General features: G+C 42.9%; 1 protein-coding gene across 1 annotated transcript in view; it reads left to right on the plus strand.

The window, feature by feature from the left end:
* Window positions 1-557: 557 nt before the first annotated feature.
* Window positions 558-23,441, plus strand: part of LOC149470023 (potassium/sodium hyperpolarization-activated cyclic nucleotide-gated channel 1-like) — a gene marked incomplete at its 3' end in the record, with an annotated part of 261,363 nt that continues 238,479 nt past the window's right edge. Inside the window, exon 1 of the mRNA XM_089668097.1 lies at window positions 558-1,108. Within this exon, the coding sequence (XP_089524223.1) occupies window positions 765-1,108 (344 nt within the window). The remainder of the gene's footprint in view (window positions 1,109-23,441) is intronic.

The following is a 23,441-nucleotide window of genomic DNA, read 5'->3' on the forward strand; positions in this document are numbered from 1 at the left end:
AGATCCCCCTTGCATGTTTTATCCAGGCCCCCCTATAGTTTAGAACCCCCTCCCCTATGTTTTATCTAGATCCCCCTCTATATTTTATCCAGACCCCCCCCCCCCCCCCCACACACACACACACACACACACCTGTATTTTTTATCTAGATCCCCCTTGCATGTTTTATCCTGGTCCCCCCATAGTTATGCAGAACCCCCGCCCCTATATTTTATCTAGATCCCCCTCTATATTTTATCCAGACCCCCCCCACCTGTATTTTTATCTAGATCCCCCTGTATATAGCATACCCTTTATATTGAACCCAGACCCCTCTGTATATTTTCCTCCCCCTCTACATTACAGCCATCCCCCCTGTATACTATAATCAGTCTCCCCCCCCCCTGTATATTGTACCCCACCCCCTGTATGTTGTCCCCAGCCCCCCATGATGTAGATGGGGCCCCCCATCCCCCACCGTGCTGACATTTGGGGGCCCTCCTCTCCTGCACACGGCGGCGTTTTTCAAGGTCTGTTCTCAATGTCACCAGGTATTCACACGCCGGGGAGGAGAGGACGGCGGCGTTGCGGCTTCGGTGCAGTAGATGGCGGCAGAGAGCAGCCGACGCAGCGCCGCGAGAGCCGGGCTCCGCACAGCAGCCGCAGCAGAGGAGAAGGCTGAGCTCCTGAAGGGCATCAGATGAGAGCAGCAGAGGAGGAGAGCAGGAGCTGAGCCCGATCCGCTTCTCTCTACATCTCCCCCCCGCTCCTTCCTTCCTCCCAGCATGGAGAGCAAACTCAACTCCTCCAGCAACAGCCGGGACGAGGGCAACAACGTCTTCCCGGGCAAAGCGGAGAAAAGTCTGACGGCCAGCAGCTCCAGCGTCAAGGAGCACGGCAACTCGGTGTGCTTCAAGGGGGACGGAGAGGAGCCCGGCGTCGGCTTCGAGGATGCAGAGGGAGCCGGCCGGCAGTATGGCTTCATGCAGAGACAGTTCAGCTCTTTCCTCCAGCCCGGGGTCAACAAATTCTCCCTCCGCATGTTCGGGAGCCAGAAGGCGGTGGAGAAGGAGCAGGAGAGGGTTAAAACGGCCGGGGTCTGGATCATACACCCCTATAGTGACTTCAGGTAAAGAAAGGGTTAACACCCCCCCCCCCTTCCTCCGACTACCATCCTCCTCCAATTGTCGGGTCACTCCGACCATCCTCCTCCAATTGTCGGATCACTCCGACCATCCTCCTCCAATTGTCGGGTCACTCCGACCATCCTCCTCCAATTGTCTGGTTCCTCTGGGGTGGTACATGCCACAAGTAGTGAGTCCACCAATCTGGATTGTCTATGTGTGGCTGGATGGGGTCTAGCAAGGTTCTACTTGTGTGGATGGATGGGATCCAAAAATGTGGATAAATGAGGTCTAACAGTCTGGATTATACATGTGTGGATGGCTGGGCTCTCTAAATCTGGACTGTACTTAGATGAGATCCAACAATATGCATAGTGTGGAGGGAAGGGGGCCACCAGTGTGGATAGTATGTGTGTGAAGGGATGGAGGCCACCAGTGTGGATAGTATGTGTGTGAAGGGATGGAGGCCACCAGTGTGGATAGTATGTGTGTGAAGGGATGGAGGCCACCAGTGTGGATAGTATGTGTGTGAAGGGATGGAGGCCACCAGTGTGGATAGTATGTGTGTGAAGGGATGGAGGCCACCAGTGTGGATAGTAGGTGTGTGAAGGGATGGAGGCCACCAGTGTGGATAGTAGGTGTGTGAAGGGATGGAGGCCACCAGTGTGGATAGTAGGTGTGTGAAGGGATGGAGGCCACCAGTGTGGATAGTAGGTGTGTGAAGGGATGGAGGCCACCAGTGTGGATAGTAGGTGTGTGAAGGGATGGAGGCCACCAGTGTGGATAGTAGGTGTGTGAAGGGATGGAGGCCACCAGTGTGGATAGCAGGGGCGGACTGACCATTTGGAGACTCGGGCACTGCTCGAGGGCCCAGGGTCAGTAGGGGGCCCCATGAGATGCCCCTGGTACCTTTTTCATAGGCTTTTTTGAGTTTGGGCAAGGATACAGGGGCCCCATGATCCCCTATTGCCCGGGGGCCCTATAAGTTGTTAGTCCGCCCCTGGTGGATAGTGTGTGTGGAGGAATGGAGGCCACCATTATGGATAGTATGTGTGTGGAGGGATGGAGACCACCAGTATGGATTGGACATGTGTGGAGGGATGGAGACCACCAGTATGGATTGGACATGTGTGGAGGGATGGAGGCCACCAGTATGGATAGTATGTGTGTGGAGGGATGGAGGCCACCACTATGGATAGTATGTGTGTGGAGGGATGGATGCCACCAGTATGGATTGGACATGTGTGGAGGGATGGAGGCCACCAGTATGAATTGGATGTGTGTGGAGGGATGTAGGCCACTAGTATGGATTGGACGTGTGTGGAGGGATGGAGGCCACTAGTATGGATTGGACGTGTGCGGAGGGATTGAGGCCACCAGTATGGACTGGACGAGTGCGGAGGGATGGAGGCCACCAGTATGGACTGGACGAGTGCGGAGGGATGGAGGCCACCAGTATGGACTGGACGAGTGCGGAGGGATGGAGGCCACCAGTATGGACTGAATGTGTGCGGAGGGATAGAGGCCACCAGTATGGACTGAATGTGTGCGGAGGGATGGAGGCCACCAGTATGGACTGAACATGTGCAGAAGGATGGAGGCAACCAGTATGGACTGAACGTGTGCGGAGGGATGGAGGCAACCAGTATGGACTGAACGTGTGCGGAGGGATGGAGGCCACCAGTGTGGACTGAACGTGTGCGGAGGGATGGAGGCCACCAGTGTGGACTGAATGTGTGCGGAGGGATGGAGGCAACCAGTATGGACTGAACGTGTGCGGAGGGATGGAGGCCACCAGTGTGGACTGAACGTGTGCGGAGGGATGGAGGCCACCAGTGTGGACTGAACGTGTGCGGAGGGATGGAGGCCACCAGTGTGGACGGTACTTGTGCGGAGGGATGGAGGCCAGCAGTGTGGACGGTACTTGTGCGGAAGGATGGAGGCCACCAGTGTGGACTGTACGTGTGCGGAGGGATGGAGGCCACCAGTGTGGACTGTACGTGTGCGGAGGGATGGAGGCCACCAGTGTGGACTGTACATGTGCGGAGGGATGGAGGCCACCAGTGTGGACTGTACGTGTGCGGAGGGATGGAGGCCACCAGTGTGGACTGTACGTGTGCGGAGGGATGGAGGCCACCAGTGTGGACTGTACGTTTGCGGAGGGATGGAGGCCACCAGTGTGGACTGTACGTGTGCAGAGGGATGGGGGTACCAGTGTGGACTGTACGTGTGCGGAGGGATGGGGGCACCAGTGTGGACTGTACGTTTGCGGAGGGATGGAGGCCACCAGTGTGGACTGTACGTGTGCAGAGGGATGGGGGCACCAGTGTGGACTGTACGTGTGCGGAGGGATGGGGGCACCAGTGTGGACTGTACGTGTGCGGAGGGATGGAGGCCACCAGTGTGGACTGTACGTTTGCGGAGGGATGGAGGCCACCAGTGTGGACTGTACGTGTGCAGAGGGATGGGGGCACCAGTGTGGACTGTACGTGTGCGGAGGGATGGGGGCACCAGTGTGGACTGTACGTGTGCGGAGGGATGGGGGGCACCAGTGTGGATTGGACGTGTGCGGAGGGATGAGGGCACCAGTGTGGATTGTGCGTGCGGGGAGTGATGGGGGCACCAGTATGGATTCTACATGTGTGGAGGGATGGGGACCACTGATATGGATTGTCTGTGGATAAATTAAAACATTCCAGCTATCTGGATGGTACCTGTGGTGATGGATGGGGTCTACTGATCAGGGTTGTCTGTGTCAAAGGATGAAGTCCACTATATTTTTGTGGAGGGATGGGGACCACCATTAGGGATTGTTAATCTGTGAATGAAGGAGGTCTACCAATATGAATTATACATGTGTGTGGATGGAGGCCACCAATATGGATTGTCCATGGATGGAGGGGGATTACCAATCTGGATTGTCTTGTGTGGATGGATGGGGTCTACCAATCTGGACTGTACATGTGTGGCTGAATATGGTCTACTGATATGGATTGTACTATGGAGGGATGAAGGCCACCGATATGGAACATTTTTTGTGGTGATATATGGGCTCTTTGGATCTGGGTTGTCCTTGTGGATGGATAAGGTCCATTGATATGGATTGTCTATGTGGAATGAATGGGGTCCACCAGTATGGATAATCTGTGTGTGAATGGATGGGGTCCACCAGTGTGGATTGTTTGTGTAGCTGGATGGGGTCCATTGGCCCTGACTTGATTGTCCGTGTGGATGGATGGGGTCTACCAATCTGGACAGTATATGTGTAAAAACATGGGCTTCACCAATCTGGATTGTCCATGTGTGGATGGAGAGGTTCTGGATTGCATGTGTGTTTGTGTGTAGATGAGGTTTACTAATCTGGATTGTATGGGTTCTACTGATTTGGAAGATCACGCACCTTTTGAAGCCACGTTTGAGAACTCTTTCATTATATATTTGTGTTATTACTTAGTATTTATTATGTCCCTTTCAGTATTTATTTCACTATTTATTATTTCCCTTTCAGTGGTTATATCCATATATATTATTTACCTTTTTAGCTTTTTCTCTGGATCGGGTTTATACATTGGACGCATGTGTTTAGAATAGCTATACTATGTACAATTTATTTATTTATTACAGATATTTATATACTGCCATCATTTTACGTAGCACTTTACTTACTGTAAATTCACATTAGTCCCTGCCCAAATGAAGCTCCAAAGTCCCTAAATACTAGGGCCAATGTTTTGTATAGGAGCCAGTTCACTTGCCAGCATGTCTTTGGATGGTGGGAGGAGACCTACACAAGTATAGGGAGAAGGCCGAAACTTCATACAACTAGTGTCCTGTTTGGAATTTAATCAAGGATCCCAGTGCTGCAAGGAAGAAGTGCTTAACCACTTTAGGTGGCAGACTAAGGGCAGTTTTTTAACCCTTTGTTGGGGCAGACAAGGGAGGCATGGTGGCTTAGTGGTTTGCACTTATGTTATGCAGCACTGGGGTCCTTAGTTAGAATGTCTGCATGGTTTCAATCTGCATGGAGTTTGCATGTTCTCCCTGAGTTCACCTTGGTTTTCTCTGGGTACTCTGGTTTGCTCTCACACTCCGTAGACATTCCAGTAGGTTTAGTGCTCAAATAGCACCTGGCATGTATGTACAAACTGGCCATGCATATGTGTTATCACAGTCTTCATGCCAGTGCCAACCCCAAGCAATTAGAATTGAGTAAAGACTTGGAGACCTACCTCAAAAAAATTGCCTAGAAAATTATATAGAAAAGGCTCTCCAGTGTGTTAGACATGGTGCCTAGAGAGCTAGCCCATAGAATTGTCAAGAGTTGGATATGACTAAACAGATATGTACATTTAGTCCAGGAAAGAAAGTGTGCCCATCTAGTTTACAACTGATAATGAGTTCTTCCAGCACTGTACAGACAAGCTTAATTATGGTAAGCATACCTCCACACCCCCTCCTGAACATTGCGTAAAAGGGGAAAGCTAGTTAGAAGTAAAAAGGTGAACAGCAATTTGTATTTGTTTTTTATATATTTATTTTTCAGTTCTGCTTTGTGAATAGGAGCATGTAGCAAATATAATGTGATTGTGCAGTGGAAATACACTATAAAGTTCTGTGAGGTGATGATGCGGCACTTTATTGTCTCAGAAGGTGAACTGAAGAAGGTGGCATCCTTGTCTGGTTTTTATGTGCTTTTGTTTTAAATTATATTGATGTGATTCTCTTGTGTTTTTTTTTTTTTTTGAGTGTTGCATTTTGTTGCTTGACATTCTATTTTTGATACATTAGAGTTCTGCAATCTCCTCTAGCGCGTTCACTGTTCTGGTCATTAGACTGTGCAGATGGTGCAGTGCCTATAACCCAAGTCTCAGTGTCTGGGCAAAAAAAAAAAAAAAGGCACTTTAATAAATGACCCATATCTGCCGTGATTTATAGACTCGCTATGACCTTGAAACTAGACCATGCTGGCTGTAAGATTCATGTAGAAATGTCATACATGTGACTGTGTTGTATATTTTATTCATGGTCCGGATGTGAAAAGCAGCAAACACCTGCACAAGTGTCGTCCTCCTGAGCTCTGAAATATTTAGTTACACAGCTAATGATTGTCCAAAGTTAATACATGGTATAGTGCATGTATGTATCTGCATCAACAGGATCTATGTATACGTACAGTATGTATCGCCTTTCTTTATCCGCCCCTATCTTTATCCTATATGTATCAACAGGATCTATGAATACAAAATCTATCTATCTCTCTATCTCTCTATCTATCTACAGTATCTATCTATCTATCTATCTATCTATCTATCTATCTATCTATCTATCTATCTATCTATCTATCTCTGCCTACCAGTCTCAATATCTATGGTACATATGTGTTCTCTTTCTTTATCATAGGGCTATTCACATGGCAGCTGAAAAGTGGTAAAAACAGGCAATTGAGCCTGAGATGCAGTTTTAACACCCCCAAAACTGTAACAATACGGCCAGAAAGGGATGTACACATGGCATGGTAGCAGCATTTTTAACTTAGGGTGCAGTTTGACAGGTGGCACCGCCTGTCATACTCACCTATTGAGTTCCTTGGGGCCTCACCGCAGCTGCAGGTTGAACACTTTGCACGCAGTTGTGATGTGGTCCTGCAGTTTAAAATTCTGGCAATTTCAAAAATAAAAGTAAAAAGAAAAAAAAAAAACAGACATTCGAGAGGTGGCAGTAGCACCTCATGGATGCCTGCCAGCCACTGCTATACCGCCCTCTGAAAAGTGATATAATTCTGATGTGAAAGAGCCATGACTGTCCTAATATCTTGTATGCATCAACAGGGTATCTATCTATCTATCTATCTATCTATCTATCTATCTATCTATCTATCTATCCAGGATCCATGCATACATGTGTATTATTATTATTATTATTACAGGTACTTATATAGTGCTGTCAATTACTCAGTGCTTTACATATATATATTGTATATCCACAACGGTCCCTGTCCTTAAGGAGCTTACATTCTAAAGTCCCTAACTCAGTTATATATACATGGGCCGGTGGTAGGCAGGAGCATGTCTTTTCTTTATCTGAGTGTCCCAATATCTATGTATCTTGTTTGTAATAACAGAGCGTCCATTATTTATTTTTATATATCTGTCCATCATGCCATTTGTATTAGCATGTGTGTATATATCTATTTTTCTACTGTGTATTATAGTGCTGTATGAAAGATCATTCTATTGGAATATTGTATAATTCAGCACTGAACATCGGCCTATTCCAGCTCAGAGCTGGAGCTGATTGCACTACCTGTGTAAGGGACATTATGGGGGTTATTTATTAAAGCTGGGGAGCGCAAAATCTGGTTCAGCTCTGCATAGAAACCAATCAGCTTCCAGGCTTTATTGCTAAAGCTTAATTGAACAAGCTGAAGTTAGAAGCTGATTGGATACCATGTACAGCTACACCAGATTCTGAATGCTCCAGTTTTAGTAAATCTCCCCCCACCAGAGTAGGACATGACAGTTTGAAGTGTGTTGTGGAATGACATGATGAGTACACCCTGCCATGCAGTCTTATGGATGGTGTCGCTGTCCATGGTGCTGAACAGTCCCTGGAATGGGCTCACGTCTGTACAGTTCAGTTGCTGGGTGTATCATGGTGTTTTAATGAGGAGCTCTTCTGAAGGATTGCTTGAGAATGTAACTATTGTGATACCAGAGAGGCCTTCAATATTGTAAAGAACCCACGATATGTCAGAATGATCAGGGCTAAACTCCAACATATTGATACTATGTTTTTTTCTTTGTTGCAAACACACTGGATCTCACTTTAGTGTCTGAAAGAATACAAATGTATCCAACGCAAACTGTGTACAGCCTGGCAATAATTTGACCAAAGCCAACAAAAGGGAGTATTTGATAGCTAGGGGACAACGCAAACAGTTGTGTGTTTTTGTTTTTTTTTTGTTTTTTTTTTTGTAAGTCCCATTAAAGTGGCCTTTCTGCTGATTATTATTTATTACATTATCTACTTTGTACTGTGTTTAACAACGCAGCTGGTGTAAAGGATCCCTAAAATAGATTGGTTCATATAAAGGAGAACAGTTTAGTGACTGGCCCCATTTTAAGTGATACTAAACATACCGAGTTTGGGTTCCATCATCCCTTCTATTTATGTACAAAGATCACGCCATTCCATTTAATTTCACTTAAAAAATTTATCTGATGACCTTATTTATTTGTACGCTCCTTGAGGGTTAGGGACTGATGTGAATGTAATTTTAAAAAAATATATATATTTATTTCAGGTACTTATAACGTGCTGCCAATTTATACAGTGCTTTATATATATTGTACATTCACATCAGTCCCTAACCATCAAGGGGCGGACAATCTAAGGTCCCTAACTCCCATTCATATATATACTGGGTAAATGGATGGCACTACAAAAATGCCTGTAATAAAATAATAATAATTGCTGTTAAGAGATCACATGGTGTTTCCCAGGTCTTGCCTGTCTTCAGGGAAAGTTCTGAGGTAGGAACTTCTAGTATTCTAGTACTTCTAGTGCTGTATGAATCCGTGTCTACACAGTGCTGATCAGGGGCAGACTGACCATTTGGAAACGAGGGCTCGGGGTCAGTAGAGGGCCGCATGAGATGCCCCTGGTACCTTTTTCATAGGCTTTTTTGAGTTTGGGCAAGGACACAGGGGCCCCATGATCCCCTATTGACCGGGGGCCCCATGAGGTGTCAATCCGCCCCTGGTGCTGATGCTATGCTGGTCACATGACATTAAAAAAAAAAAAAAAAGCTTTCAGAGTAGAGAATAAAAATAAATAATAGCAACAAAGTGTTTTGATTTCAGGGAGAAGAAACAGCCAGATCGCTGTCTGTGTACAGAGTTCTGTGTGTTTGTAAACACAGAATTCTGTGCTGTGGTTTGCCACAGCCAATCAATAGGTATGCAGCCAAAAATCATTGGCTGAAACCTGCTGACAAACACGTGCTGTGTCCAATTACAACACTGGTTAGGGGGCGCGCGTTCCTGACAGAAAACCCGGAAAAATAGCGTGACATACGGGTACGTTGCCTAGCCAGCAGCTGCCGCCCATAGTACATTTGCTGTGGGCAGCCAGTAGTTAAAGCTTCATCTTTACTTCAAAACTAATGTTTGTTCTTTTTTTTTTTTTTGCAATATCATGGGGGGGGGTTAAATGGACTGAAAATAGAATTTACTTTCTTAACACTGTAAAGAGATCCGGAGGAGGTTCTGCCAATCACAGGCCCTGCCACGCCCCTTCAGCCTATGTCTGTGGTGTCTATGTGCTGGGTCTAACAAGGTGGTAAAGCCTTCACCAATCAGCATCCTATATCCCACCTCCATAGTGTTTAGTAATGAGAACATGGAGGAAGAGAGAAGGGGGGGGGGGGGCGGTGTAATTTACCACTATGTATACTCCCAAATGTGTGACTCTCTAGTCACATGGGCTGCACAGATTAAAAATAAAATGAGAAATCAACAGCTTTGAAGGGAACTGAAACTGGACCATGCTCAGTAGATGTCAACAGCTGGTCTGCGCAATCTCAGGCTCCAGCTTGACAGACAAGGAGGGATGGACAGTGAACAGTAGGATCAACCAGGTTTTTTTTCAGGGTTCAGAAAACATTTGCGCACAAGCACTGTCTTGACACCATGCGTTCCAGTGCATTTTTCTTTTTTTCTTTTTTTTCATTTCAATTGAAGACAAGTGTTCCAGTGCATTTTTGATGCTTTTTGCAACTTTCCAGATGTGTTCCATTCAGAAAAAAATGCAGCATGTTCTACTTTTGTTGACTGCACTGGAACACACTGCACTGGTGTTAGCTAGAGCCATTGGAATCTGTTATACATTGTCCATGCGTTTTTTGGACTGCATCTAGTGTGAACCAGCCCAGGAGGAGGAGTGAGGTATTAGGTATATGAATGCTTTTTCAGGGACAAACCTAAAATATTTGACCCTTGCAGTGACGTCTCACTGCAAGGGAGGATTTTTCATTTCTCTGGAGTTCAGTTTTAGGAATTTAAACGGAATGAGACTCGAAAGGGGTAAACTTACACTGAAGGACATTTCGCTTGCACTGTATATCCGAAATGTCATTAACCACTAAAGTTCTAGAAGATTTTACTCCATTTGTGACCAGGCCATTTTTTTGCTATTCAGCACTGTGCTACTTTAATTGGCAACTGCACGGTCATGCAACACTGTACCCAAATTACATTTATATCATTTTTTTCACACATACATCTCTTTTAGTGGTATTTGATCACCACTGGGTATTTAACTTTTATTATAGAAATTAAAAAGTCTGAAAATTTTAAGAAATTTGATTTTTTACTTTCTGCTGTGACATACATCCAATAAAAAAAAATCTTCCTAAATTTAGGCCAAAATGTATTCTGCTCCATTTCTTTGGTTAAAAAAAAAATCAAAATAAGTGTATAACAGGTTTGTGTGAGAGTTATAGTGTCAAAAAAGTATGGCATGGGTGTGTATGTGTATGCAAATATGTACAGTATGTGTGTGTGTATATATATGTGTATGTATGTATATATGTGTATATATATGTATGTGTATATGTGTGTTTATATATATATATATATATATTTAGACAGCTATATACACTATACTGGTAATGGTGGTGATCAGCGACTTATAGTGGGACTGTGATAGTGCGGCAGGCAATCTGACACTGAGTGGGAACTGACTGAGTGGCACTGAAATCACTAGTGACACTAATGCAGTGATCAGTGCTAATACTATACGCTGTCCCTGTACTAATGACATTGACTCTGGAAGGGGTTAACACCTAAGAACAATCAAAAGGACAACTATGTGCCTACCAATGTAATGTGCCGCTTTTACTAAGCGCTGGGTTTGTTTGTTTTTTCTCCCTGCTAGGCACATTGCTGTTCTTCATTCAGAGCTCTGTATTCTTAGTATACACAGGATTCTGAACTGTTATTCACAAAGCCAACCACAGCCATAAATCATTGGGCAGGCCCTGCTGATCAGCTTGTGGTGTAGCAAATGACAGCACAGAAAGGGCAGCGTCTCCTACCCGCATATGTCAGATCACATACCATACATGTACATGATCTGGCACAGCGGGGCTGATCTATCACAATAAAACTTAGGTGGGAGTGCCCAGGAAGTAGTTACAAAAAAATAAAAATGTGCGTTTTTACATTTTTTAGTTCTTTCCCTTTGTTGCATTTTAGCACTGCTGTTCTCCTGCATGCCCTTTCTTTCCACTTCCCATCTACATGAATGGCTGCATTGTATTTCTAAGGCAGGTTTATTGATGGTGACACAAGTCAACCATGCCTGTGTTTTGAAGTGGACATTTCTAGTCTCTTCATTGGCCTGTGTGACAGACTGACAATGCAGGAGCTCAAATAGGGGACAAGGCCAGAGTGTTGTCTCCATAGAAGAGACATTACCTGCCCGTTTATAGCAGGGTCACCAGGTATTATTGTAATTCAAGATGCAGGATTAAAATGTTACTAAAATGACTTGGAAATTACATTTAAATGATAAAGTTTGAGATTTTAGTGATAGGGTTTGCATGTATTTTAAAGGTTTTAAGTGGGAGAGTGTTCTATGGAAGGAAAAATGGCCATAGAAAGTGGTGAAAATAGAAAAAGGTGATAAGCAGAGAAGAGAAGGTCCATTACAAAGAGGATCTTAGGGTGTTGTTTGGAAATTATGAGGGGATCTAACTGGAGAGAGCTTTGTAGGTTAACCACTTCACTAATGGTGTAGTATTATGTTCAGCTAAGTAGTGGACTATTATTTCCATAATGAATTTTAATGATGGTGGCTATTAACTGTGAACCTAGTCATCATTAGTCATGGTGTACCAAGCTCATCCAAGCTGCTCTGCTCCATTGATCGCTGTGATGACCAATGACAATAATCAGAAAATATATACTGCTGTTTACTTTGTTGATCCCTCCTCTTCTGTCTTACCATGGAGGAAGGAGAGGAAAAGTGGCCATTACAGAGGTGTTCAAACTTTTTTCTGACATTTTTTTTTTTATTTTAATTGAATAAGAAACAAGTTTACTTTTGCAAAATTATTTTTTTCCTTTTAAAAAAAAAAGTTATCAAATACTGCAAAAATAAATCTGTGTTTCAAAAAATGCTATAAAATAATTTGGGTACAGTGTTGTATTTGTATGAAAGGGCTAAAGCAGTGGTTCTCAACCTTCCTAATGCCGTGACCCTTTAATACAGTTCCTCATGTTGTGGTGACCCCCAACCATAAAATTATTTACCCAGTAATTATAATTCATAAGTGTCGTTTTACCTCCAATACTGCTGCTTTCAACACAGTAGCTGCTTTTAACAGAGTAGCTGCTTTTAACACAGCAGCTGCTTTCTACACAGTAGCTGCTCTTTACACATCGGAAATGTGTTTTCTGATGGTCTTAGGCGACCCCTGTCAAAGGGTCATTCGACCCCCAAAGGGGTCGCGACCCACAGGTTGAGAACCACTGGGCTAAAGGGAAACCTCCAAAAAATGAATGAATTTGTCTATTTCAGCACCCATTGACAACAACGTAATGAAAATTATATATTTTTATTAGTAAAAAAGATTTATATTTTTTATATATATATCGAACATGTGTATGGATTTATTTAAAAAAAAGTTTAATCATTTGTGCCGATAAAAATATATAATTTTCCTTACGTTGTCAATGTCTGCCGAGATAGTCCATTCATTCCTTTTTTTTGGGGGGGATTTTCTCTTTAGCCCTTTCATAGTTATTTTGGATGATGGCACCCCCCTTTTTTTATAGTTGCTATTAACGTTTGAGGTTTGTTACATAATTGTAGTAATTGTAAGTCAAACTATCACAGCAATAAAAGCTGAAAAATAGCCTGGTAATGAAGGGATCTTCTGTTGGTACTCAAGCGGTTAATGTTGGAACCATCTTTATAATTGCCATCAGAGACTGATGACAGCAAAATTTAAAGCAGAATCTCACTCTCTCAATCAACATTGATAATTTTTAATTTTTGTTATTAGTATATCATATTTACTTGTTTTTACATTTCAGTTACTTTCTGGTTTCCGGCCTAGTCGCATAATGTCATAAATTTTTCCCAGTTTTCAGGACGGGATTTCTCAGCTAAGCACATCCTCCTGCCTGCATGCCTGAGCTAAGGGCAGATGGATTCCAGGAAATAAATTCTACATGAATCATCTGCCCTTACTGAAGTTGGCCATGGCCAGAAATATTAGGGGGGTGAATAAAGCTTGGGAGACATGTATGAATGGGGGAGATTGCTTTGAATATTAAAAATGAAATAAATAGCGTTCTTGGTTTGTTGTGCTCAGATGCTGTATAGTTCCACTTTAAGCTGAGAAGTGTAGCAGTGAGTTTTTGCAATAGACTTCAGGATTTGTCTGCTAATTGGAAGACCACAGAGTGGAATGTTGCAGTAGACATTAACCTCGTCTTTCAAGGTACATTTTTAAATGGCACAGTATACAAGGGGTTAAAGCAAGCTTAGGATGGCTGCTTCTGAAGCTGTGAGCTTGGTATAGAATTTTTACAGCCGGCAAAGGGCTTTCAGGCAAGTTATCTGGGTGGCTCTATTATTGTACTCTGAAGGTATGACCCCATCGGTGGTACCTGTGGTGGTTCCTAGGATCTCCCATTCCTTCGGGGAGCACAGGACCGTGCTAAATGGCTCCCAGAGTCAAAGCAGGAGGTGATCGCGGAACATCTGTTCCTCGATTCCATCCTGTGATTAATGAACCTGGAAGTGGCGGGTAATATATCACTTCCGGGTTTAAAACTGTCATTCCCTGGCGACTGTAGACTAGGATGCAGCTAGTAAAGCATGATCTGTGCTTGATCAGCTTCTTTGGATGACAGGGGAAACATTGGGGATCCAATTTCTCCATAAAAAGGATCTCTCACTTGCCCAGTGTTATCACATGGGGGCTTGTTGGCCCACTTATAATAGCAAAAAAGTTAAATTAAAAAAAAAGTAATAAATACAAATGATAATTTAAAAAAAAAGTTAAGGCACCTCCTTACACACCCCATTTACACATACAGCATAGTGCGAGCATGTGTATGCAAGCATAAATTGCACCACATATGTAATCACTGCAAATGTTGAAGAGAGCAACAATTCTAGGACTGTAATTTATGGTTAACATTTAAACTAAAAACCTGTGAAAGCTATTAAAGTGTCACCTTTGGGAAAATTTGGGTACGATAATTTTTCAGTGAAATTTAAGGCTTGACATTTTTTTTTTAATCTAAAATAAAGAAAGGGGGGGGGGGGCTTAAATAAAACACACTACAAAAGCTGCTGTGCACAAAAAGGTAACCCATAGCACCCTAAAACACAGATAATAGACAAGAAAGCGCAGCGCTGGGTTAAATAAATAAATTGTCCAAAAGACTCTGCGTATAAAATCTTTAAAAACACCAATTAAATAATTTAATCTAAAATCAGAAATGGTAAATCAAAAAGTTCCAATGTAAACAGTATATAAAGTGACTCTCGTGCTTAATGACTCTGGATCCGGTATCAGTACAGTAGTGGCAAATGTAATGCGCACTCACCGGACGCGCATATTTATTGTGCCTTATGTTAAAATTCAGATGCCATCAGACAGGTATTTGGTAGATGGACTTCCATCTCAGAGATGGTGGGTCGTCAGGTTAGATGTTATGGGGTTGGTAAAGATGTTCCTCGTTCTTATAAAGCTCCTTTACATTCAACCTGAAGTAACTCCCTGGATATGAAGATCAACCCTCAGGGTATGGCAATCCGTCCTAGAATAGTGGGTCTGCTGGTTTAAAGAGCTCCCCCAGGGGGTAAGGAAAAGGAAACTCCCATAGTGTAGTAGTTATAAACAACTTTATTGTGATGCATCAAAAAAGGGTAAAACAGACAGGACTAACCATCTGGTATTAAAGATGGCCGCCGAAGCTCCACGTTGCTCCGGCGGCGTGATGTCATGGCGTGATGTGGCTCCTCCTGACGCGTATCTTGTACAATCACGTCCTCAGAGGGGGGGTCGCCAAATCTTTAATTTTTATCTGTTTACTCAACGCAACCTCATCTTTTAGATTTTACCTAAAAATTGGCTATGATATTAAGTTTATTTGCACTAAAATTCATTTTAGTGTATTTTTTTCTGCATAAACATAAATAAATGTAACTGCCACCATTTTATTCTCTGTGTGTGAAAAATTGTAAATTTAAAAAAAAAAAAAAAAGCCTTTGGTATACAAGCAGTTAACCTTGAAATACTGTGTACAAACAGTAATGTGAAATTTGGCCTAAAGCACTTTGACAGTCATCTGTGATCTACGCGGTTTGTGGTTGTGATTTCGTATTTGTCAGCTTAACTGAATACTTGAAAATCTCCTCCTATAATGTCCTAGATCACATACTGTACAAATCAACGTGATGCAGAAATATTTTTAAACCTCTCAATCACATGCTCAACGTTTTCCAGTGTAAATGAAGTCTGAATGAACGCCGTCACATTCTGATTCCCTTTAAGCGAGTATAATTATAAGGCTGGGACAGAATGCTTTCCAGAGCCCTGTGTAGCGCACATTTCACAGGTCAGTTGTGCTGCTTATAAACGCGGTAGTTCCAAATAAAAATGATTTTGTTTTATTCTCTGTATTATACTGCTGGGAGGAAACACTGCGCACAGCGTGCGTTCGAGTATGTAGAAGGTTTCTGCTAAATCGGACTAGATGGCCTCAGTATATAGAAAAACTACTGATTATTTCTCTGGGTTTAATTTTTGGTACTTTTTTTATAGATTGACCTTTAGCTGCATGTACATCTATTGCCATATAAATTATGTCTTGAATGATGTAGACATGCTGGGATAAACCTGTTCATACTATGTGTATAAAGACGGTAAAATCTTTGTGTTGCCTTGCAATATAATAGGTTATTATAAAACATATTTAGAGTCAAAATGCACACAGTACATGTTATGGTAAATGAGGTTGTTCGTGGTAGAGAAGCAAAATGCTGAGTTATTTCAACTAGGTGCTCGTTCATACATGATTCTATACTGTTGCCCCTCTGAAAAGTGATCTGCTGTGGGTCGCTTTTTAGAGGGTACTTGACAAGCAGTAAGGAGGCGATATGCCACATGATTTAATCCTCGAAATACAACCCACCACCCTGCAGCTACGTGCATTGTGCATAGTTGCAGAGAGGTTGCATGGGTCGCGTTCTGCGTCGGCACTGCCTGGCGAATGCGACATGCCTTTCATTTTTATCACATGGGTACGGCCCTTAGCAGCTGCATTTCTTTGTTTGGGGTGGTGGTAAAACAGAGGCTCGACCACCTGCTTTTACCGCACCCTGGCCGCCCATGTGAATGAGTCCTAAAGCTATGAGTTCATTGTTCAGTTGACATATCGGTAGGTTGTATCATTAATGGGCTTCTGTTGTTTCCTGGAAATTCTGCAGGCAAAATCCAATTTTGCCCTCGTGGTGTGACTTTCACAATGATAAACTGATATTTAATATGAACTTTAATATGGTGTTTTACATTGTTTGTTTTTTTCTGTTTGTTTTTTAATTCTCATTATGGAGAATTCAGTTGGAGAGACCTTCCTCATTATTCAGCAGAAGGAGGGAAACCTCAGAGAGAGGGCACTTACAGAACTGGAAAGTCTAATATTTGAATCTCTGCAGCTGATTCAACCTTCCAGAGTCTTTTTTTTTTTTTGCGTGACTTTAACATTAATGTAGGGAGGTGCCCAATTAAAGCTAGTAATATAATTAGCTAAATCTGACACAAAAGAGTACCTAGCTAATGCCCTACAGTTATGATGCTTCTAAATGTTGCCAAAGCCCAAAATCCAACAGACAACACAGAAAGGTTGATGCTATCTGTAAGCAGTGGCCTCTCTGCAGTGGTCCATCATCATCTTCCTCTGAGACAGAAGTAGAGCTCTTCTATTAGGAGGGAGCTTTTCTTTGCTGTGTACCTTTTGCTGTACATCCAGTAGATCTAGTTTCATTATTATGGAACTTCAGTTCGGATTTCCCCTTAAAGTGGCATTTCACTAGTGTGTTTGTATGCACAGCATTTTAGCACATTATGGCAGAATTGACCGTTCGGCTCCATGCACACTGGGAGTTTTAATAACGCTGGTAACGTTAGCTATGTAAAGTCATGTTAAAGGCGGTTTGCTGCTTTTTTTTCGCCTTTGCGGTTTTAGTGTTTTTTAGAGGTTTTTTTGACCAAAAAATTTTTATTAGTCACAAAAAGGTCCAAAAATGCTGGTTTGCTGCGATATACCAAGTTTTTCAGTGTTAGAGCCTTTTTACAGCTAAACTCCTCTAGAAACCCACTAGTCCAGGGTTTTTTTCCAGCCAAAAAACATTGATTCCAGTCTGTGTGCATGGACACATAGGATAACTGCTGGGGTGCTGGGGAGTTTACTTGCTATAGAAAAAAACATCAAAAGCCAAAAACAGCTGCTGTAAAAACGTCTAGTACGCCTGAGGACTTAAAACGATCTCCTCCAGCACTGCACTGTCAGAGCTCCCACTGGTCATGGTTCATTCCATCTTCTCCCAGTCTTCCTTCTGGGTTGAGGCTGTTTGGCCACATAATTGGCTGGGCTGTGATGACCTCACTCCCACTTATGTGCAGAGGGTTACATCATCATGGCACAGACAGGTGCCATAGATGTATGCTGAGCTCTGTATGCTCCAGTAGGCTCTCTTCTTTAATAAAAATTTTTTAGTTCAGTCCTGCTTTAACCAGTTTCCAGCTGTCCCATAGCAGATGTACTGCTACAAGGCGGATTTGCTGTGCAAAATCACGTAAATATAGGTGATTTTGCATTTCCAGGTAGGGGGCGCGCGAGCCGTCCTACCTGAGCTGCTGCTTTTTTTTTTTATTCTCGGTTTTCATGCACTCTTACTTGCATTTATGTATCCCTTATTAACATACAAGGGTTGTGACAAGACTGAGGATTGTGATGTCAGTGTTCTTGCCTACATTTTTGACAGCATAGCATAGCTAATGGTAGATCCCATTACCAAATACATGGATGGGGTTGGGGCAGTGTCTACAACAGTATTAATTTTTACATCCAATTTCGATATAGTTTTAGTCAGTCTTTTGACTAAAATGCCATTTGTTTTAGTCGTATTTTAATCTTTTGACTAAAATGCCGATTATTTTTTTTTTTTTTTTTTTAAGGTGAGTCATATTTTAATCTTTTGACTAATATGTCATATATTTTTTTAGTTTGTTGTATTTTAGTCTTTTAACTAAAGTAGCATTTTAGTTTTCGGGCTCGTTCACACTTGACTGTTTTACCAATGCTTGCCAAATGCCCCTATAGCGTTTGGCAAGCATTGGTCCGGCGTTTGAGGAGCGTTTTTTAACGCTCGGCAAACGCCGCATGCGCGGTTTAGCGGCGGTTGCTAGGCGTTTGCCGAGGGTTAAAAACGCCCCACAAACGCCTATAATGAAGTTTGAATGGTGTTACCGCTCCGCAAACACCCTGCAACCGCAAACGCCGGCTGGGCGTTTGCGGAGAGGCACTATAGACTACAATAGGAGGCTTCAACGCCTCTTGACTCGACCAGAGGTGTCCGTTTTGCCGCAACGCGCCGCTAACGCTCTCGTTAGAACAGCATCATGTGCTGCAATGTGCAGAATTGTCAGTAAAAACGCTTCCCAAACGCCTCTCTGCCGCCTGCACACAAAGCTAGTGTGAACGTAGCCTTCGTCGTATTTTCGTCATCTGAATTGTTTTAGTTATATTTCAGTTGACTAAAATCTTCAGTTCATTTTAGTCGACTAAAATCTAATGGGTTTAGTTAAATTGTAATGCCTTATTTAAGTGTTTCTCTAGAATTTGCAAACTCCTATACTCCTGGAGTAAAAATCTAATGTAACATATAACGTCTTTAAATAAAACCAAGTTTCATAAACAAACAAAAATATTGCTTTTTGACAAACTGAAGTGCAACTTTAACCGCTTACCCGCCGCCGTATAGCAGATATACTGCTACACGGTGGCAGGGGTGTCCAAAATCATGTATATATACACACGCGCCCCACCCGCGGCGCCATTCGCGGCCGTGGTTATCAATCACCGGGTCCCAGCCGGTGATTACCGACCATCACCGATGGGGAGCAAGACTGTTTCGTTTACAAATAGCCTTCCTCCCTGTCAACTCAGGCACAGCACAGCCATCCCGATCAGTGTGCTTACAGTGAAGCACACCCCCCCACCCCCTAGTAAAACACTCCCTACACACAGTTAACCCTTTGATCGCCCCGCACATTAACCCCTTCCTGCCCAGTGCCATTAGTACAGTGTCAGTGCTGTTTAACACTGATCACTGTATTGGTGTCACTGGGGATGTCAGTGACACAAGTTAGTTCCCCCCCAGTGTCAGAATGCCCGTCACAGTCCTGGTTAGTCGCTGATGGCCGCCATTACTAGTAGGGGAAAAAAAATTCCAGTTTCTATGCCGCCATTTGTAAACACTATAACTTTCACGTAAACCAAGTAATTTACACATATTGGGATTTTTTTTTTTTTAGCAAGTAGCAGAATTCCTTTATGGCCTAAATTTATGATGAAATTTGTTTTTTAAAAATTTTTTACTGGACTTGTTTAATAGCATAAAGTACAAAATATTGTTTTTTTTTTCAAAATTGTCGGTCTTTTTTTGCTTATATCGCAAAAAATAAAAAACGCACAGGCGATCAAATACCACTGAAAGACAGCTCAATTCGTGGGGAAAAAGGTTGTAAATTTCATCTGGGTGCGGCGTTGCATGACCGTGCAATTGTCAGTCAATGTAACGCAGAACCATAACGCAAAAAATGGCCTGGTCAGGAAGGGGGGTAAATCCTCAGGAGGGCAATTGGTTAAAATATAAAAAAAAACACAAAACATATTACTTAAATATATTACCAATATTAAATATTTAGAAAAAATTGTAAGAAAAGCGTTTCGTTCAGCTTAGGAGATGCCCTCTACTTATTTTTATATGGTAGTGCGGTGTTAATTTTGACGTCAAATTTCAATTTAGTTTTAGTCTTAGTTTTTTTACTAAAATACCATTCTAGTTTTAGTCATATTTTAGTCATCTATATTGTTTTACTTGTATTTTTAGTCAACTAAAATAGTTTTAATTTAGTCAAATATTTTTGTTGACAAAATTAAAACTAGTTTACAAGCTCAGCTTGTTCAGCCCACAGTGATCATATGGCCACATATTCTGGTACAAACTGAAATAATGATGAAAATGTGACTCCTTGTGGTCTGTAATAGACTTCAGTCGTTAATACTCTGCCTTTCTTAACAGGGGATTTCCAAGCTATAATGTACAAGCATGTAGCTGCTGCTTTGACCTCTATGTACTGCCCATTGATTGGCTTATTCAACCGACTTTCAGTTGCTGGTTTAGGGAAACCCTTTTAGACAAAGCTGTGGGTCTCCCAGCTGGCAGGATACCTTCACCTGATCAGAGGTATGCATTCTTAAAGTAGATGTAAACCCGAACCTTGTAAAGCAACCTATTCAGTTTAAAATAGAAATGAAATGCAAAACATTTGTTTAGATATGACATGTCCTCTGATCTTCCCAGTGAATGGCTGTGCAGGAAGGAGGGGGGCGTGTCAGGACATGTCTGATCATTGGAGGAGAGCAGGCTGATTTCCCAGCACAGCTAGAAAACTGACCACACTGTACAAAGAGACTTTTTCATACAAGCTCATGTGGCAGCAGGCACATATCAGGAATTGGAAATGTTGGGACTACATATTCTTTGATTCTAGAAACTCTTGGGAAGGATTGTGCTGGACCTTTTAAACACAATTTCAATTCCACTTAAAATGGTTTTATCTGTATCTTCCATTTAGGAAAATGTCTTTGAGTATTAACTTGAAGTACCAGGGATGTAATATATATGGTGCACCCATTTTTAGAGGGTCTCCAAGTGTTTAAAACACGCAGCATTGGTGCTATACATTCTTACTTTGGGAAATATGTTACAAGGTTTCATGAATGGATGGAGCCCATAGAGTGGGATATTTTGGATACATAGTTTGCAGACTTCCACCCCCTGTACTGACTGGCAGTTATCACTAGAGTGGGTATTGGTACTATGCATGTCCCCAGTGCATGACACATACATGGTAATCGGCTCCTTGTTAAACCTGTTTCTAAAGTTTTACTAAAAACATGAAACGTTGGAATCCACATAACGTTCTGTAGAAGACAAACCTCGCTCTATGAAGAAATCATATACCAGTCTATGTGGAAGTCATACACCTCTTTATGTGGAAAGCTGAAAACTGCTCTGTGTGAGAGCCACACTGTTCTTTGTGGAAGCCACACTCCCCTGTAAGTGAAGGGCATATGCCACTCTGTAGAGATGTTCTACACCACTCTGTGCAAACTATACACCTCTCTATGGGGAAATCACTTTGTCTTTTATGTTGAAGCCATGCAACCCTCTGTGTGGAAGCATTACACCACTCTATGTGGAGGCCTTACACTGCTTTGTGTGGAAACCACCCCCTGTTCTATGTGGAAGCCATACACCCCTTTGTGTGGAAACCATCTCCTAAGTGGAAGTTGTTCGCTGCTCTTCGTAGAATCCATACACCCCTCCATATAGAAACCACCCCTATTCTATGTGAAGGTTGTACACTGTTCTATGTGGAAGCCATACACCCCTCCATATAGAAACCACCCCTATTCTATGTGAAGGTTGTACACTGTTCTATCTGGAAGCTATATACCCCTCCATATGGAAACCACCCCTTGTGCTATGTGAAGGCCTTATATTGCTCTATGTGGAAGAAATACACCTCTCTGTGTGGAAACCACTCCCTGTTCTATGTGAAGGCTGTACACCTCTATGTATGGAAACTATCCCCTGTTTTATGTGAAGGCCTTATACTACTCTAAATGGAAGCCATACACCCCTTTGTGTGATAACTATCTGCTCTGTGGAAGCTGTTCGCTGCTTTTTGTAGAATCCATACATCCCTCCACATAGAAACCAACGATATTCTATGTGGTCATACACTGCTCTATGTGGAAGTCATACACCACTCTTTGTGGAAACTACTCCCTGCTCTATGTGGAAGCTATTTGCCACTCTTTGTGGAAGCCATACAACCCTTTGTGTGGAAACCATCTCCTGTGTGGAAGCTGTTCACTGCTCTTCGTAGAATTCATACACTTCTACATATGGAAACCACCTGTTTTATGAGAAGGTTGTGCGCTGCTCTATGTGGAAGCCATACACCCCTCAATATGGAAACCACCCCCTGCTCTATGCAGAAATCATACACTATTCTGTGTGGAAACTGCCCTCTGTTCTACGTGAAGGCTGTACACCCCTCTGTATGGAAACCACCCCCTTTTTATGGAAGGTTTTATACTATTCTGTATTGAAGCTATACACCCCTCTATGTGGAAACCACCCCCTGCTTTATGTGAAGGTCATACACTGGTCTATTTGGAAGGCATACACCATCCCCTGTTCTAGGCGGCAACTGTGTTGCTACTCTGTTCAATGCTGTATGTGGAAGTCCTACACCCCTGTGTGTGGAAACCACCCCCTCTTCTATGTGAAGGTCGTACACTGCTTTTTGTGAAGCCATGTGTCACTCTGTATAGAAGCTATACACCCGTCTGTATGGAAACCAGGGACAGACTGACAACTGATGGGGCCCTTGGGCAATAGGAAACTGATGGGGCCCCTGTTTCCTCTCCCACACTCAAACCACACCCAAAAAAGCCTATGAAAGGTACCAGGGGCATCTCATGGGGCCCCCTACTGACCCTCAGGCCCTCGGGCAGTGCCAGAGTGACTAAATGGTCAGTCTGCCCCTGATGGAAACCTATATGAGGATTATACGCTGCTCTATGTGGAATCTTTAAACTGTTCTTATGTTGAGGCTGGACACTGCTCTATGTGGATTTGTTAGGAGACAATACAGATATTTAAATGAGAGTCTTGGCAGGTACAGAGAAAATATGTCATAGGCAAATGGTATTGTTAGTCTACAAAGACCCTAGACTGAAATATGTATTGCCCGGTTATAGATGGCTTTTACTGTAGATACAACACAGACTCTGATTTTAATACATGACTCCCATAAGCAGCAAGAAAGAGCAAGTACGGCCTGGTTTGGTCCATGTCATAATGCATACATGGATACAGCCATAAGAATATTGCCGCACCTCTTCTGCACCCTTCTAAGTTCCTCCATATTTTTTTCTTGTGCAAGGGAAT

The sequence above is a fragment of the Staurois parvus genome, unplaced genomic scaffold (assembly GCF_062004578.1).
Source record: "Staurois parvus isolate SC_StPar_1 unplaced genomic scaffold, SC_StPar_1.0 ptg000055l, whole genome shotgun sequence".
NCBI classification, from domain to species: Eukaryota; Metazoa; Chordata; class Amphibia; order Anura; family Ranidae; genus Staurois; species Staurois parvus.